The sequence below is a fragment of the Chrysoperla carnea genome, chromosome 2 (assembly GCF_905475395.1).
Source record: "Chrysoperla carnea chromosome 2, inChrCarn1.1, whole genome shotgun sequence".
Lineage (NCBI taxonomy): Eukaryota > Metazoa > Arthropoda > Insecta > Neuroptera > Chrysopidae > Chrysoperla > Chrysoperla carnea.
The window spans coordinates 98,207,981-98,225,379 of NC_058338.1; the positions used below are offsets into that span (position 1 = coordinate 98,207,981).

The 17,399-nt window shown below is 35.5% G+C and overlaps 1 protein-coding gene across 1 annotated transcript in view; it reads right to left on the minus strand.

Moving 5' to 3' along the window:
• LOC123293113 (gamma-aminobutyric acid receptor alpha-like) overlaps positions 1–16,545 on the minus strand; it is a 66,085-nt gene extending 49,540 nt beyond the window's left edge. Inside the window, exon 1 of the mRNA XM_044873828.1 lies at positions 16,371–16,545. Within this exon, the coding sequence (XP_044729763.1) occupies positions 16,371–16,545 (175 nt within the window). The remainder of the gene's footprint in view (positions 1–16,370) is intronic.
• Between the last annotated feature and the right edge of the window lie 854 nt (positions 16,546–17,399).

The window sequence follows — 17,399 nt, forward strand, 5'->3', positions numbered from 1 at the left end:
TATTGGGAGTCCGTGTAAGGAAATATTTGTAAATCCTTGTGTCGCATTTAGGATACTTTACCGATATCATCACCCATACAGGGTGATTCCATAGCTATACAATTATAAAACTAATTCCACTTATTATAAAATTATAAAACTTTTATATCTTGTGTGCTATGGAATGTAAAAACTGGACAAATTGATAATTTAATAGTGTTATGTATTCAAATATTTCAATAATCTTGTAATAATTTTGGGTAAAGATCAAAATAATGACAAAATTACAAATGCGAATTCTGTCGTGAAAATGGGTATATGAGTATAAAAAATATTCTAAGCAACTTTTTCCAATCATTTTTTTGATACCTCTAACCATGTGTTATTTAACGTGCATTATAACAATAAATAAAATAAATATTAAAATAACTATAAAAGCATTTTGCTTTAAATTTGGTTTTACAAAACGGTTGCCATAAATCTGAAAAAACTTATTTGAGGAACTTGAAAATAGATAAAACCAATCCCCAAATGTCCGAAATGTGTCAAAAAATTTATAATTTTATTTTATGGCTATTTTTACTAATAACCAAAATTTACAACTTTAGACCAAAAATCCCGTTTGAGATACAATATTTTCGTAAACGTTTCTCGACGATCACTGTCATATAAAAATCGAATTTTGGAAATTTTTCAAGTAGATACACATCTTAGAGCATATTGTACATAAAGCTTATGATCTAAACTAATTAGAATCTAAATGGGAAAATACTAGTTGATATTTACGAATATAACCTACAATATCTCGATTCTCGTTTGTATGATATAATTCGCTTTCACCACTTTAGCGGCCCGTCGACCTTTAATGTTCCGCCTGACAAAGTTTGTCACAAATGCAGTAAGCGCTTATAATTTTTATTTAACGTATAATCCTAGACTTGAACAAATGATATCTAGCAAATGGTTATTTCTTATTTAGTACAATGAAACTAAATATATAAAAAGAAAAAAGTCCCTCACGGGTAAACAATGATGTTTACGAAAAATTATTTCAAAGAAAAGTTGTTAATTTTTTTTATAAGGAATAACTTTTACGAACTCCGCGGGAAGTGGCTGCTCTCGAGCAAGTGCTTCTCCCAGTTCCAAGCCTGGATAAAGGAGGAGGGTTGTGCATTGGGTTAGCTTCCCGATCACGTAAAAAGAACTTCGGTCTAAATCGGCTGTGAATACAAAAAAACAAAATCCTCGGATGAAACGGACTGGATCTCACTGACGGCTCGGAAAACTCAATTTGGACGTGAATAATGGACAACGGAAAGGATTTACTGCATCTGATTTACATCTTGGTACCTGGAACGTCAGAACCATGCTGCAAGCTAGCAAAATGAAGGAGGTAGCTGTCGAAATGCTCAAATACAAACTAGACTTGCAAGAAATCAGATGGAAAGCACAAGGGAGAATCGACAAGAAGGACTTCAGTCTCATCTTCAGTGGACCCGACTCAAAGACCGGTCAGTTGGGCACTGGATTTCTGATCAACAAGAAGGATAGTGAGGGATAGTGTACTTGAATACCAAACCGTGAATGATCGGATCTGTAAAATCAGAATTAAAGTTAAATTCCGGAATGTCTCAATTGTGGCAGCTCACGCCCCCACTGAAGAAAAACGCGACGAAGACAAAGAAAACTTCTACGACACTTGATGAAGTTGTAACCCAGATCCCGAGGTATGATCCTAGTGATGGGTGATTTCAACGCAAAAATCGGGAAACTGGAAAACCAGACGTATGTGGCAGGCCCGTTCACATTACATGATTTCAACAGTGATAATGGCGACTACCTAGCTGAGTTCGCGTCCCGTAACAAACTCTTCATAAGGAGTACGTCATGTCATTTCAGCATAAAAACATACACATAGGAACGTGGATGATGCCCGGTGAAAATGCGGTCAACCAAATCGATCATGTGCTAGTTTCCAAAAGACACTACTCTTCAATAATGGACATCAGAGTATACCGTGGCCCAAACTGTGACTCAGATCACTATCTTATGAAAACTGTATTAAGAGAAAAATTATCCACAGTCCAGACCCTCAAGAAAAACAAGAAGACAAAATGGGACACAAATAAGCTCAAAAAAGACAACAACGTCCTTGTAGCATATCAGGATGCCATTGAAAAAAAGCTTAACCTATCTGGCAGTAATAACAGAAAAATGGCACAAAACTAAGAACGCTGTTATTAATGCAGGAAGGGAAATCCTCGGTGAAGAAAAGAAGAAGCGCAATGGAAGCTGGTTTGATGAGGAATGCCAAGAAATCATCAGACAGAAAAATAAAGCCAGAGAAATCATGATTAACAGAAATACTCGAGGTAACAGAGAAGCTTATGGTGATATGAGAAGAAAATCAAAGAAGATTCTGAAGAAGAAGAAAAGAGAAAGCCTAAATAAAGAAATACGCGGAATTGAAAATCTCAACCAAGAAGGTGAGGACAGGAAATTTTATGCAGCCATGAAGAACATCTGATGGGCACTGCATTTCAAAGAGCTCCTGAACAAAGACAATTCACCAGATGTTACCATTGTCGAAACCGCAACAATTGGAGAGAATGAGTACGATGCAATGCCTACTACCTGTGAAGTCCGGAAAGCAATACAGGGACTCAGAAACAACAGAGTGCCAGATGAAGACAACATTATTGCGGAACTTTTCAAATATGGAGGAAATCAATTAGAAGAAGTCATGCAAAAAATTATAGAGGATATATGGACGCAAAAAGAAATGTTCGATGCCTGGAAAACTGGAATCATTTGCCCCATACACAAAAAAGGCGACAAGACCATATGTAATAACTATAGGAGCATAACACAATTAAACACGACTATTAAATTACTCACAACCATACTTAATGATAGAATCAAGACTACAGCAAATACCAAGATTGGTGAATACCAATGTAGATTTCGGGAATCTAGGGGCACCACTGACCAACTTTTTGTTTTGAGACAGATATGAGAGAAAAGCTATGAGTATGAAATCGACCTGCATATCCTATTCGTTGATTACAAACAAGCATTTGACAGCCTGATACTATCAAAACTCAAAAATGCACTCATAGCTATGATGACAATGTCCAACTCAAGAGCGAAGGTGAAAGTTGTCTGAGCGAGCCATTCAACATATCGTCCGAAGTTGCAATGCAACCTATTGATCAGAGAGGAACCATCTTCAACAAGACCACCCAAATATGCGCATATGCGGACGATATTGCCATAATAGCGAGAACTAAGGACCGTCTGACTGTTTTCAAGGAAATAGAAAAGAACGATAAAGAGCTAGGACTGAGGCAGCCGCACCCGATCGGAGGAAAGTCTAAGACCTTCAGATTGAAAATGTGATATTTAAAGGAGTCTCTTCATTCACCTATCTCGGAAAGCAGGTAAATAACGAAGGAAAAACTAGCACAGTGATAAAAGAAAGACTCCAGAGAGGCAATCCAGCATACTTTGCAAATGTTAAGCTCTTGAAAAGCAAGCTGATTATAAGAAAGACAAAGTTCAAAATATACAAGACTTTGGTTCGACCAGTAATAACCTATGGGAGCGAAAACTGGACACTGGACAGAAGATCAGGAGAAGATAAGAAGGTTCGTACGGAAAATAATCAGAAGAATCTATGTAGCGGTACAAATCAATGAGACAGAATGGCGTATCCGGAACAACAGGGAGATATTAGAAATCCTGGACGGTAAAGATATTGTTAAGTTTATCAAATCCCGGACTCAAATCAAATCAAGACTCCGTTGGTTTGGGCACGTCCAGAGAATGGAAGACGCCAGGATGCCGAAGAAGATACTTAACGCCAAGATCTATGCTACCAGGAAGAGCCTCCTCTCCAGGCTCAGATGGATGGACCAGGTGCTGGATGATTTGAGGACAATGCAAGTCACTGGATGGGGAACCAAGACCCAGGACCGCAACGTATGGAAGCGCATTGTGAAGGAGGCCAAGGCCCACGTCGGGCTGTAGCGCCTATTGTTGTTGTTGTAATAACTTTTACGCTTAAATTTTGTTCTTTCTCTGAAGGTGTACAAGATAAATACTTTTTCATTTGATTAAATTAGCAAAAATTGCACCATTTGAAAATTGGCATATCTCGGTCAATTTTGAAGCTAAAAAGTCGAAAAATGAGCCCTATTAAATCAGCTGGAGCTTTTATTTGAAATTTTTTCTTAATTTGAAGCATACTTTTTTTTAATTTGTAAAAAACTGATGAAAACCTCCAACAACCCCTTAAAAAAGAGGGTTGAGCATCCCCCTGGGTGGCTTGGTACGAAAAGATGCAACACTTTTTTCTTTATTACCATGATTTTGTATTTAATTTTGTTATGCTAATTTTATCTATTTTTTTAATGCAGAAAATTTCATTAAATACAAGGGAAATGATTAAATAGGTATTATTTACATCTTCAAAATTTCACATCGTAAGAAAACAATGGATTGAGGGTTTAAAAAGACACAGCATAGAGCCAAAAAAAAAGAGTGCGAAATTTTCACGGTTTATCGTCATAATTTTAATATTATTCGATTTTCTATGGTCACTGTTGAGTTGGTTTATTTTATGTTGAACCTTACAAACAAAGAAAATAAATAATAATACATATATACTACATATGTAATATTATTTACTCTCTTCGTTTGTAATGTCCAACATAAAATAAAACAAGTCTATTCACTTGCAATATTTAAAAAATATTATTGTTAAACTATTCATTTTAAAATGTTGATGTTTCTCTAATCAAATGATGATTAATTTTGATTAATTTATCACATTAGGTATAATCTATTATTCTATTTATGGGAGGAGGTGAGAAAAATGCTTGATGATTTATGAATTCAACACAAATAGAATAAATAATGTTGTTTTTAAAGGGTACCATAGATGTTTCATATTTTTATCATAGTTCATAGTATAATCTTATTTTAAACACCAACATCAAATGACCACAAACAAATCTTGTAGAACTTGGCTCCCAGCTAAAATGCCTGAATTTTTCATATGTTGTTTTTATTAGTTTTATATGATTTAATAGTGTTTCCATGGTTACAATAAAAAAGCATAGCTACTGATTGAAATATTACTGTATTAGTAGCTAAAACGCGAAACAACCCCAAAACTTTTTATTTTCTTTCTTTGTGTATCTCTTAATTTATAAAGTTTATGTATTTGTCCTGGATCTAGAGGCTTTATGGCATTAACTTAAACGCGATAGAAGTGAAGTTTTCAATGGAAATATCCTTTTTAAGGAATCCCTTCCTTAATTATTTTCCCTGAATTCATTTTGACCTGTTTCTGCGTGACGTCTATCTGTGCGTACGTAATTTCAAAGTTTAGAGTTATATCCTACGTATCTCGTATAACTCTAAAACCGCCAGGCGTATTATATAGTAATTTTGAATTGAGAATTATCGTTTTTGACTACCTTTAAATCTAAGTGTCAACGAAGACTATTGGGCAACCTTTATTGTAACTGCTAACATTTATTCATCTTTAAGGCCATAAATATATAATAAACTCATTTATATTATGCTTTGATATTATATCTGCTCTTGTGGAAATAAATTTCTTCTGGAACTCAGAATACTTTGTAATTCAGAAAAACATATGTGAAATAAAACTATTTCTGAAAAAGTCTGAAAACATTAAATTATTAATCAATCATTTAACGACAGATAAGATATTTTTTCCTAATTTCTGATCTTTTTTAAAGATTTAAAGAGGCTTTTGAATCTTAAAAGAGTGTCCTTAAAAACACTTTTTCTTAAATTTTCAAGATTTAAAAAATTATCGATTCAATTCAGCCTTTATGATACCATAGATAGAGCACTGTAAAGCCGATTGAAGAATGATATAAACAAACAAAATATCATAGAACATATACTCTAATTTATATCATTCATAACTTTAGTTCATGGAAGAAATTCCCTTTTTTGCCATTTTATTATATGTTCTAAGATAATGTTTACCTCAACCGCCATTACAGTTCCTTATGTATGGTTTCTTGAAGTCCAAATTGGATCGATAACATTATAAAATTTGAAAATTTCAGAAAAAGTATTTTTAAGGACACCCTTTTAATATTCAAAAGTCTTTTTAAATCTTTGCGAAAGATGAGACATTTGGAAAAAGTCTTATTTTGCCCCTTTAAGTTTTTTGAAAGTTTAGTAATCTGAATAATTATTCCGAAAAAGTCTCAATCTAATACTTAATGTTTTCAGACTTTTCCAGTGTTTTTTAGACTTTTTCAGAAATAGTTGTACTTCACATAACTTTTACACATTCACTTTTACTTTTTCTGAATTTCAAACTAAGTATTTTGAGTTCTAGAATAGATTTTTTTCCACAAGGATGTTCTAGAATAGGTGTATTAAATTATAGAAACGCCATTGAGAGCCTTTATAAATGTGATAAATGATTGTGTTTTCTAAATACTTTTCAAATTATAATTATTTCTAAAAGCCTTCTTTATTCGAATGATAATAATTATTTCTTCTTTAAGAATGACTTGGAATTGTAAAAACCTCTTTGTGTCTTAAAAAAAATCTGTGAGAAAAATAACTCAAACTCTCGTTTTAAATTCAGTTCAGTATTGACTAAAATTAGTAAAAAGTATGACGCATAAGTTCTATGGGAAATGACATTGTTCCAAGCTTTTTGAATAAATGGGCATAAAGAAAAATAATGAACAGTTTTGGAGTTATTATGTATTTTATGTATTTTTACCCGACTGTTAAAGAGTGGTTATGTTCTTGCGCATATTTTGTTTGTATGTTTGTATATTTGTTTGTAAATTTCTTTCTTATCTCGTATCTTCAAAACGGCTCAGAGGATTTCGACAGTTAACGTATATTAACGCTATATTCATCTTAAAAACCTAAGTGTTCTCAGATAGATGTGGTGAATTTTTAGCGCGAAATAGTGATACGTTAATATAATTAACCAACCCTACCGAAGGGTGGAACAACGATTGGCACCCCGAGGAGGCTTATCGTTACTAACCCACCAGGAAGCAGAGACTCAGCCCAAGCGTACAGAAGAGTCTCGGAAGAGTAAGAGACTGCTCACAGAGTCCCCTGTGACGGACGATTTCCGCCTGACCTCGAAGGAATTCAAGAAGGCGAGGAGACAAAAGGGCAAAGAACTGAAGCGGCAAGGGGAAGGCACGCCCCAGACCACCAAAACTGCGTCCAAAAAACAAAGGAGCAGAAAAATCCGAAGACTCGTCAGCGCAAAACAGCGAGACCAACACGGCCCGACACTTTAGTTGTGAAGGCCAAGGAGGGTAACTCCTACGCTGACATCCTTAAGTCGCTGAAAAATGACTCAGAACTGAAGGAACTTGGAAATAGCGTAACCAAGGTCTACAAAGACACGAAGAAAAACCTGGTGCTGGTTCTAGACAAGAAGGCACACGGCAAAATGAGTGAATTACGCTCAACAGTCGAGAGGAAACTCCAGGACACGGCAGAAGTCATCAGTCGGATAGACATGATGGCCATCGAATTGAAGGACCTAGAGAACTGACGGCGGCTGAGGACATCTGCGAAGCCATCAAGTCGCAGATCGAAGAATCAAAACTTATAACTCTTGAAAAATGGTGTGATGAATGGTGTTTGAATAAACAAATTAAATTTTAAATTATTGTGTATTGATAGTGATTATTGTTAATTATTGTTTATTAATAAATTTGTTAGTGATAGTGAATTTAGTTTCGTGATTTTGTATCGCTACTTAAAAATTGTGGTTCTCTCTTATTTTTTTTTTTTTAATAAAGTAAATTATTCTCAGTGACATTAAAAACAATTAGCCGACATTGAAGAACAAAAGGTAGAAACAAACAATCTTTGTTCTGATAAACAATCATAGTCTTTATATTGGAATAGTTTATATAGAGGCTCAGTGGCTCAATTGGTTAACGTGTCTGTACTTTGTGTTTTTGTTTATAAAGTCAATGGTTGAAGTCTACCTCCGGAAATCAAAAGTTTTAAATTTTATATTTCTGTTTTTGCAAATATGGCCATTGAACAAAAGTGCTGCAATTGTCAATTATTAATCTCTAATGAAGATTTAAATAAGGAAAACAAAATTTATAGCTGTGACGGCTGTGCAAGCTATGTTCATGTCACTTGTGCTGGTCTGACTGTCACTGAAGCAAAATGCATGCTCCTTAAAAATCGCACCTTAAAGTTTCTCTGCAATGACTGCAATATCGGCCTTAAAGATTTACCAAGCCTTAAAAGACTCCTCATGGAATTGAAACAAGAAAAAAATGTAAATTTATCTTCTTGTTCTGGTGCTGAAAATATGGATTTGTTCTTTCAAGATAAAATAAGTACTGAAATGGAAGAAAGACAAGAAAGAAAGACTTTTTAATATTTTTTAATGTGCCGGAGTGTATGTCGGACATAAGTGAAGATAGGAAAAAGTTCGATGAAAATCATATTGAAAGTATAGTCAATTTAATTGGCGTTCTAATATCATCTATCATAACAATGTTTCGCTTGGGTAAACCTATTATCAATAAGATTAGACCACTTAAAGTTATTTTTGAGCAAAAGAAGTATGCTTCACAGGGTTTTAGACATAGATCAAAACTTTTTGATAAACCTAATTTTAACAAGTGAAAACAAACAATTGACTGAGTTAATTGTTGAAATACCATGTATTGGCAGTGTTGATAACTCTGCCACATTTCACATACGTACATATCTGACATGTTTAACTGATATTCTCATATAATGCGCAAGTGTTGATGCGCAGTCGTTTGTTTTTTTGACGTCACGTAAATAACAAAAGATATTCACTTTGATATTCCTATATTAATACATACTATAAAATTTGCACCTAATTAACGCCCTCGTGGGTAAACAGTGATGTTTACAAAAAAATGTTTCAAACAAAAATTTTAACATTTTTTACATTACAAGTAACATTTTTTACATTTAAACTTTTGTTCTATCTCTAACGGTTTACAAGATGGGTCCTACGGACCCGAGACCCAATTGACCTATGATGCTCATTTACGAACTTGACCTCACTTTTTACGTCCTGAGTACGCTGTAAAAATTTCAGATCGATATCTTTTTTCGTTTTTGAGTTATCGTGTCCACAGACGGACGGACGGACGGACGGACAATCGGAAATGGATTAATTAGATGATTCTATGAACACCTATACCAAAATTTTGTTCGTAGCATCAATATTTTTAAGCGTTACAAACTTGGGACGAAACTTAATATACTATGTATATTTCATATATACATGGTATAAAAATATTAATATTAATGGAAAGAGAACTTTTAAATAGGTTAAGAGCTGAACTAGAAGATAGAATTAAAAAAGGTGAAACTGATTTGACGATCAAATATTTCAATCAAGGGCATCCTCGCATAGTGCACAAAAAAAACTAACTTTCACCCAGTTACAGGTATCAAAATTGCAATAGAATTAAAACTAAACTAAACTTACTGCGCGAAAATCTTAGTACCAGTGTATATGATATATATATATATATTGAGTGAAACTAATTTGACAAGTGCAATCAATACTGAAGAACTCGATCTTAATAATTATAAGGTTTAGAGAAAAGACAGAGACTGTATTACTAGCTGTAAAAAGAGTGGTGGCGGAGTACTTATTGGTGTAAACAAAAATATTAATTCTTTTGAATTATCAATTTCTAAAAACAATGTTAAGCATCTATTCATTATTATCTCCGTGGCTTCTATTCATGTTATTGTCGGTGCAGTCTATATACCACCGGCTTCTAGTTTCGAGTTATACCAAGATCATTGCACAGTCGTTGAGGAACTATTCTTAAGACATCGGATACATGATGCGTTTATTGTTGGTGATTTCAACATACCCTCCACTGTGTGGTCATATGTGCATGACATGGACTTTTCCGCCGAATTACTTCCTAAAGCAGGAAGATCTATTTTTGATACGTACACATACGTTCAGATGTTTCAAATAAATAACATAAGGAACAGCAATAATAAATTCTTAGGTCTAGTATTTTCTATGAATACTAGAAAAAATATAGAAGTGAACGAAGCTAATGATCCAATTTTCAAGACTGAAGGCTACCACCCATCGTTGGAGTTTACTTATACTTACAACTGTGATACTGCTTCTGTAAACCAATCTAATACAGTCTACGACTTCAATAACTGTGATTATACATCCCTATCCAAAGATATTTCCGAATATGACTGGAGTAGTTTATTTGGTATATCTAGTGTGGACACTGCTTTCGATGAGTTTTATAATGTGTTAAAACTATTTATATCTAAACACACGCCATTTAAAAAAATCTTCAATTCTTCGTTCCCACGTTGGTTTTCAAAAGAACTAATCACTATGGTAAAAAAAGAAAAAGATTGCCCATAAAGTGTACAAAGAGTCTCATCTTTTCAGTGACTATTTCCAATTCAAAGTGTTGCGAAGTCAGTGTAAGGAGTTAACTAAAAAATGTTATTCTTCAAACATTAGTGATATCAAATCTTCTTTGTGCAGTTCTGAGTCAATCAATAATTTTTGGAATTATGTTACTACTTTAAAAAAATCTGATGAAAGTCCTGGTCCTGACAATATTCCTCCAGTTTTGTTGAAGTCTCGTGCCTCCTCCCTTGCTCCTATCCTGACTGTCCTGTTTAATAATTCCCTAACTCTTGGTGTCTTTCCTACCATTCTTAAATATAGTTACGTAAAACCTATTTATAAATCGGGCGACAAATCTGATGTTACTAGCTATAGACCTATATGTATTCAGCCCACTATCGCAAAAATACTTGAGGCATTGGTATTAAGCAAAATTCAGCAAATTATTGACGCTGAGATTATTTTTGAGCAACAAGGTTTTCACTCAGGTCGCTCAACATGTACAAATTAATTAATATTTCAACAATATGTAGTAGAGGCTTTTGTCTCTCAGAAACAAGTTGACACCATTTACCTAGATTTCTCAAAAGCATTTGATTTAGTTGATCATCACATTCTTACAAACAAACTTGCTCGTAAGGGTATACATGGTTCCCTTTTAAACTGGTTTTTATCATACTAAAGTGGCAGATCACAATCAGTCAAATTATCTTCAGCAATCTCAAAAAAAAATATTCGGTTCCTTGTGGAGTACCACAGGGGTCTCTTCTCGGTCCATTTCTTTTTAAAATCTTCATAAATGATATTATCTCTTTCCTTCCATCTGTTAATGCTGCGCTTTTTGCTGACGACCTTAAAGTATGTACTAAAATAGAAAATACCAATGCCTTAAAGCTTAAATCTTCGAAATGCACTCAGTGTGATTGAAAAGTGGTGTCATATCAATAATATGTCTCTCAATATAAATAAGTGCAAAGTCGTATCATTTTATAAAACTAACGCTCCATTATTTTATGAATACAAATTACAGACTATACCCTTAGGCAGAGAGCAATCAATAAAAGATTTAGGAATTATTTTCAACCATGATTTAGTTTTTATAACCGTAGTTATAAAAGCTAACCAAACCCTAGGTTTTATAAACAGAAGTACTCTTCGCTTTTCTTCCACATATCCCTTAATCTTCCTTTACAAATCTATGGTCCGCCCTTTACTTGAATATGGAGTTATTGTCTGGAGCCAATATCACAAAACACTTATTGATGCTGTCGAAAATGTGCAAAAGCGCTTTTTACGTATGGTTTGGTACCGTGAAACGGTTTATTTAATGATACACCCTATGATTCCCTCCTTGAACTCACCGGTCTAAAAACACTATCCTCCAGAAGATTGTCAACGGACATCATCTTTATCCACAAACTGCTCCACAATATTATTGATTGTCCTCCCCTTCTTTCCTTTATATCCTTCCACATTCCACAGATTCAAACAAGGCAAAAGATATCTTTTTCTAATAAATTATTACAAACAGATTATCACAAATTTTCAAGTCTGCCTAGATCAGTAAGCAATGCAAATTTGCTTTCTCATCACATAGACATATTTCATAACTCACTGCCACAAATTAAAAGTTACCTTAATAGCATTTAATCTTTTTAATGAAGTTTATTCTTGTTTTTAATTCAAGTTTTAGAAAAAAAAAAACTAATATTTTTTTTTTTTAAATTGTTATTATTGATGTTATTTTATTATTGTTGTTGTTATTGTTATTGTTACTATTATATTTATTTTATTTCTTTTTTCAAAATTTTAATACCTTCATTTGTGCTATTACCTTCATTTGTGTTATTTTATTATTCTACGCTGTTAAAGCCATCATATTGTTTATAATTTTAGTAACTATTATATTAAAAAAAAAATTTTTGTAACTGGGTATTACCCGTAAATAAATAAATAAATCAGAGACGGTGGACGTGAGTGCCGTGAAAAAGCCATCCTGCTGAAAGGGAAACTGAGAGTAGGTTGGGTGTACAGCAGAGCAAGAGAAAAAGACGTCATCCCGCGGTGCTACAAGTGCTTGGATTTTGGTCACCTGGCACGGTCCTGCCAAGGCCCAGATCGTTCAAAGAAGTGCTTTAGATGCGGTAGTGAGACCCATACCGCCAAGGCCTGTACAGAGAAGTTGTACAGGTGCATCTAGTGAAGGAGCCCCACAAAACAGGCACTTACTCTTGCCCCGCCTACCAACGGGCCGTAAGAGAGTCTAATCGGAATAAAAGATGAGCTCGCGATTCTCTGTGAGCAGTACCGAGACATCCAAGGAATGAGATCATGGCTGCGAGATAGCTCTGGCAAGGCCGCTCTCTGGTTCCGCAAGGGCCTCTTTGTCCAGGAGATCCAAGCAACAGAGCGAGAAGGATTCGTGTGGGCTAAGGTATCGGACACATATATCTGCAGTGTATACGTCAGGCCGAGTGGCTCCCACGCTGAATTTCTGCGTCTGCTGGACGAGATAGTAGAAAAACTGCGAGGAAGAAGACCAGCAATCATAGCTGGTGACCTCAATGCCTGGGCCACTGACTGGGCCAGAAGAGTGACCAACCAGAGAGGATCCGGCGTCCTGGACAATTTCTCCACACTGGATCTGGTCATTATGAACAAAGGATCGACTCCAACATTCTCGAAGAACTTTTATAATTCAGTTATCGACGTGTCGTTTGGAAGTGAGAGCCTGGTACCACGTGTCGTATCGTGGAAGGTCAGTGACCACTACATGCACAGCGACCATCAGGCCATCATCTTTGAGGTGGCAAACACTCGTGCGCAGAGAAACCGGCGTGACTCACGGAGGAACACATGGAATCCACGATCTTTCGATCTGGGGATGTTCGAAGAGATGTTGGAAGGTGTCAACGTGCCAGAAGGTTTATCTGATACCAAGGTCACGCACTTGATGGCTATCCTGACCAGAGCATATGATGCATCGATGACGAGGCGAGCAAACAACAGCAGAAGACCAACATATTGGTGGAACGACGAGATCGCGGATCTTGGAAGAGTATGCCTTCGCTCTAGAAGACGGGCCCAGAGAGTTCGAGGCCGATCATCCTACGCTGAACTGAGGGATCGATATGCTGAGGCTCGCAGAAACCTAGGCAAGGCCATCAAGGAGAGTAAACTGCAGTGTGAGAAGTCACTGCAACGCGAAGTCCATCAAGACACCTGGGGACGACCATACAAGTTGGTCATGGCCAAGCTGCGAGGACGAGGCTCCGGGATGCCATCGAACTCGGAGTTCCTAGAGAGGATAGTGAGGACCTTGTTAACTAGACAATCAGCGATCATATGGCTACGGCTATCCCGACTGATCCCGACATCCAGGAAGTGCCACTTGTGACAAATGAAGAGCTACAGAAGGCTATCCAGAAGATCGGAGACACGAAAGCTTCCGGTCCAGATGCTATTCCCAACATAGCTCTTAAAGACGCTATCAGAAGGAGACCAGGCATCTTTCTCTCTGTCTCCAATGCTTGCATCGTAGAAGGTAACTTTCCTGCCTGCTGGAAGCGACAGAACATGGCCCTATTGCCAATGGGCGACAAACCAACGGATGAGCCCTCATCCTATCGCCCAATTTGCCTCCGTGATACGGCCGGCAAAGAATTGGAAAGGATCATACCCAATCGCATAGCGGTCAACAGTGACAGTGACCAGGGGCTCTCAGAAAACCAGTACAGTTTCCGCAAAGCCAGATCCACAGTCGATGCCGTGGAAAAGGTCGTTGGTATCGCCAGGGAGGCGATCTCCGGAAGAAGTTGGACAACAGGCGCTAAGAAATAAAATAAAACGCTCTTCGATTGATGCGAACCGTGTCCTTTCATATGAAACGGGAATACGGTCGTACAACGTCACCGGCGGTGTTCGCCAGGGTTCGGTTCTTGATCCCCTCCTGTGGAATATCATGTACGATGCCGTGCTGAACCTGACGATTCCTGAAGACTGTACATCAGTAGGCTTTGCCGACGACGTGGCAGTGGTAGTAGTCGGCAAGTACCTGGAAGAGGTCACATTCAAGGCAAACAGAGCAGTGTCCTGCATACCACAGTGGCTGACATCCGTTGGGCTGCAACTGGCCGACCACAAGACAGAAGTCGTCTTGGTAACCGGCCGAAGAATAAGGGAGTCCATCACCCTTTCCATCGGAGATTGCGAGATTGAATCTCAAAAGTCGCTGAGTTACCTGGGCGTCCAGATCGACGCGAAGCTTCGGTTCGACGAACATCTTCGAATAGTTAGCCAGAAAGCATCCAAGGTGGTAAACGCACTGACCTGGTGGATGTCAAACCTGGTTTTTTAAGAATTCGTTGAAATAAAAGATATTACCTTATCAGGCAAAAAATTAATAACTATGTTAATATTTTTCTTTTAATAACTGTTCATTATTTTTCTTTGTGCCCGTTGAGACATTTATTCAGAAGGATTAGAACTTCAACATATAAAAAATTCAAACAATTTAGCTGGAAGCCAATTCCTATTAACTTTGTACGTGGTCATTTATAATCTAATAACAGAATTAAGATCAATCTTCGCCCACCTGCTTACCGAATGAAAGTTATTATTTATGAAATATAAAAGGTTAACCAATATCCCTGCAATGGGTTATTTAGGAAAATGTGGTCAACACTACCTTTAGTAAAAATACTAAGAGTACAATTTTTTTGAATTTTTCGCTAACTGGCAAAGCTGACGACTTTTGGTCTATTCGAATGTAAAAAGCATATGATTTTCCGCTAAATAACGATAAAAAGATGACGTTTTCAGGTTTTAGAAGTTTAGGAGTAGTTTATTAGACCATTTTTTTTTTAGGCAAACCATTACGGGGATATTTGTTAATTTTTTACCTTAGTTCGGCTCTTGTACTATTACAAGTGAACTACGTGGAAAAAGTAAATAAAAAAGGAGGCAAGCCGATAATTTAGAAAATTGATGTACTTGTGTTTAACCCGTTAGCACTCGCGTCAACCGTTCTGTAATCTTTAGTCACGCGATGAGAGGTTCTGCACATGAGAGAAATATTTCGCGCGTTAAATATTCTTTAAGTTTGTCAATCATAACCTATATATAATTTTATATAAAATTTTTACTTTGCACTAGCTTAAAAAAGTAGTTTGATTACGTGGTTATTGATGTTTGTGTGTAAAAATATTAGAGCAGAAAAAAAAATCTAAAAAATTTAATTCATTTTAACTAATTTCACCATATTTCTATCACAAGTTTTTTTAATTTACTGAGTACGACTTATATTCAACTAATGAAAGTATACGAACAGACTCGAAAAGTTAGTAATTTTTGCTTACACCTTTACTCTCATAGAATATTATACATAGAGAACGCCATTGCCCAAAATTTGCGATATGATGAATGAGAGAGAAAACTGACAGTTCTTATGTGTCCTTTTCTCATCTATATCATTGGCTATATATTGTTTACATTATACAAAATCGCAATGCATCATATGATTATGACATATGACTGTGACCAGGACACATAGGAACTAACTGGCAGCCTTCTACCTTATTCATCATATCGCATTCACTTACAGACTAGCATATCCCTCTCGTTATCTATGCATAATATTCTATGTTTACTGTCGTGATGAGAGAAATTCTCACTATTTCTGAAAGACCTATATCAAAAAATATATTTAAAAAAATGAAAATTTCGTAATTAAAAAATATATAAAATTATATGAAGATAGAACTTTTTATCCACATTTAGCATTTAAAAAATAAAAGTTATTCATGTTCTATATCGAGCGTTAGCAAAATGTGCTAGTGCTGACGGGTTTACATCGTTTTCAAAATCGCACACTTCTCTACCCCCAACCAAGACGCCCCCCTCCAACAGTATATTCGTAAGAAGTAACGCAATAAGTGTAAATACGTACCTCCAAAATCAGGTCTAACACTATTATCATAACCACGTAATAAATTATTTAATAATGTTGAAATGTTTTTATGATTATTTGCTTGTTTCACATTATGTTTATTTATATTTCTGGTACATAAAATGGCAGTGTAAATATTCCATATTATTAATAAATATATTAAATATTTGAACATTGTCTTCTTAATAACTAATAATATAGATGAACAGAACCATTACTAGGCTACTGGTGTGATGGTTTCCATTGATCTCTTCATCAGTGGTATCTGGAATTAAAAAAGAGAATAATTTGTTAGTGTATATATACATGTACTTTCTATGTTGAGTTTCGAGGCTAGTGTCGGTTATAAAAATTTCGAGTGTTCTGAATCGACAAACTGGGTATAAGGTCACTAAAAAACTATACGATAATAGACATTCATAGACGTCTCCGGTATTTCTCAATCATTACTCAAAAAAAAAAAAGATTTTACAGTCTTTTATTGGTAAAACTGATCATAAAGCCGTTTCAGTTTTGTATGGTTCAATATCGTTTAATTTATTTGCCATCTCGAGACCATTTTTTAATTTTTATTAAACCCACTTCTTTTTTCGGGAATTCGACCTTTATGCCTCAGGGTTCCCGAAACGTATTAAAATAATAAATCTGAATGAAAATTCCAATTTGGGGACTTTTGGGGCCGTTGAATTCGAATCTTGCCATAAAAAAAAAAGAAAAAGTTCAAAATGGCTGAAATTTTCCGCTACTAAATTTAAACAGATATATGACGAAAATATTATTATTCTGGGAGTTTTCGAAGTCGCTGAATACGAATCTGTCTGGTGGCTGGAAAATTCAATTTGTTGTCAAAAAACATATTTTTAGCAAACCAAAAACATAAAATTGAATAATTTTGGCACTGAAATTAAAAAATACTGATTCTCATCATGAGCCGATAGGGGACTTATACCTAAAAATCGAATTTTCTGGCTGATATTTTGAATTTTTATATTTTTTAATTTTTGTTGGTATTAAACATTTTCATTTTTG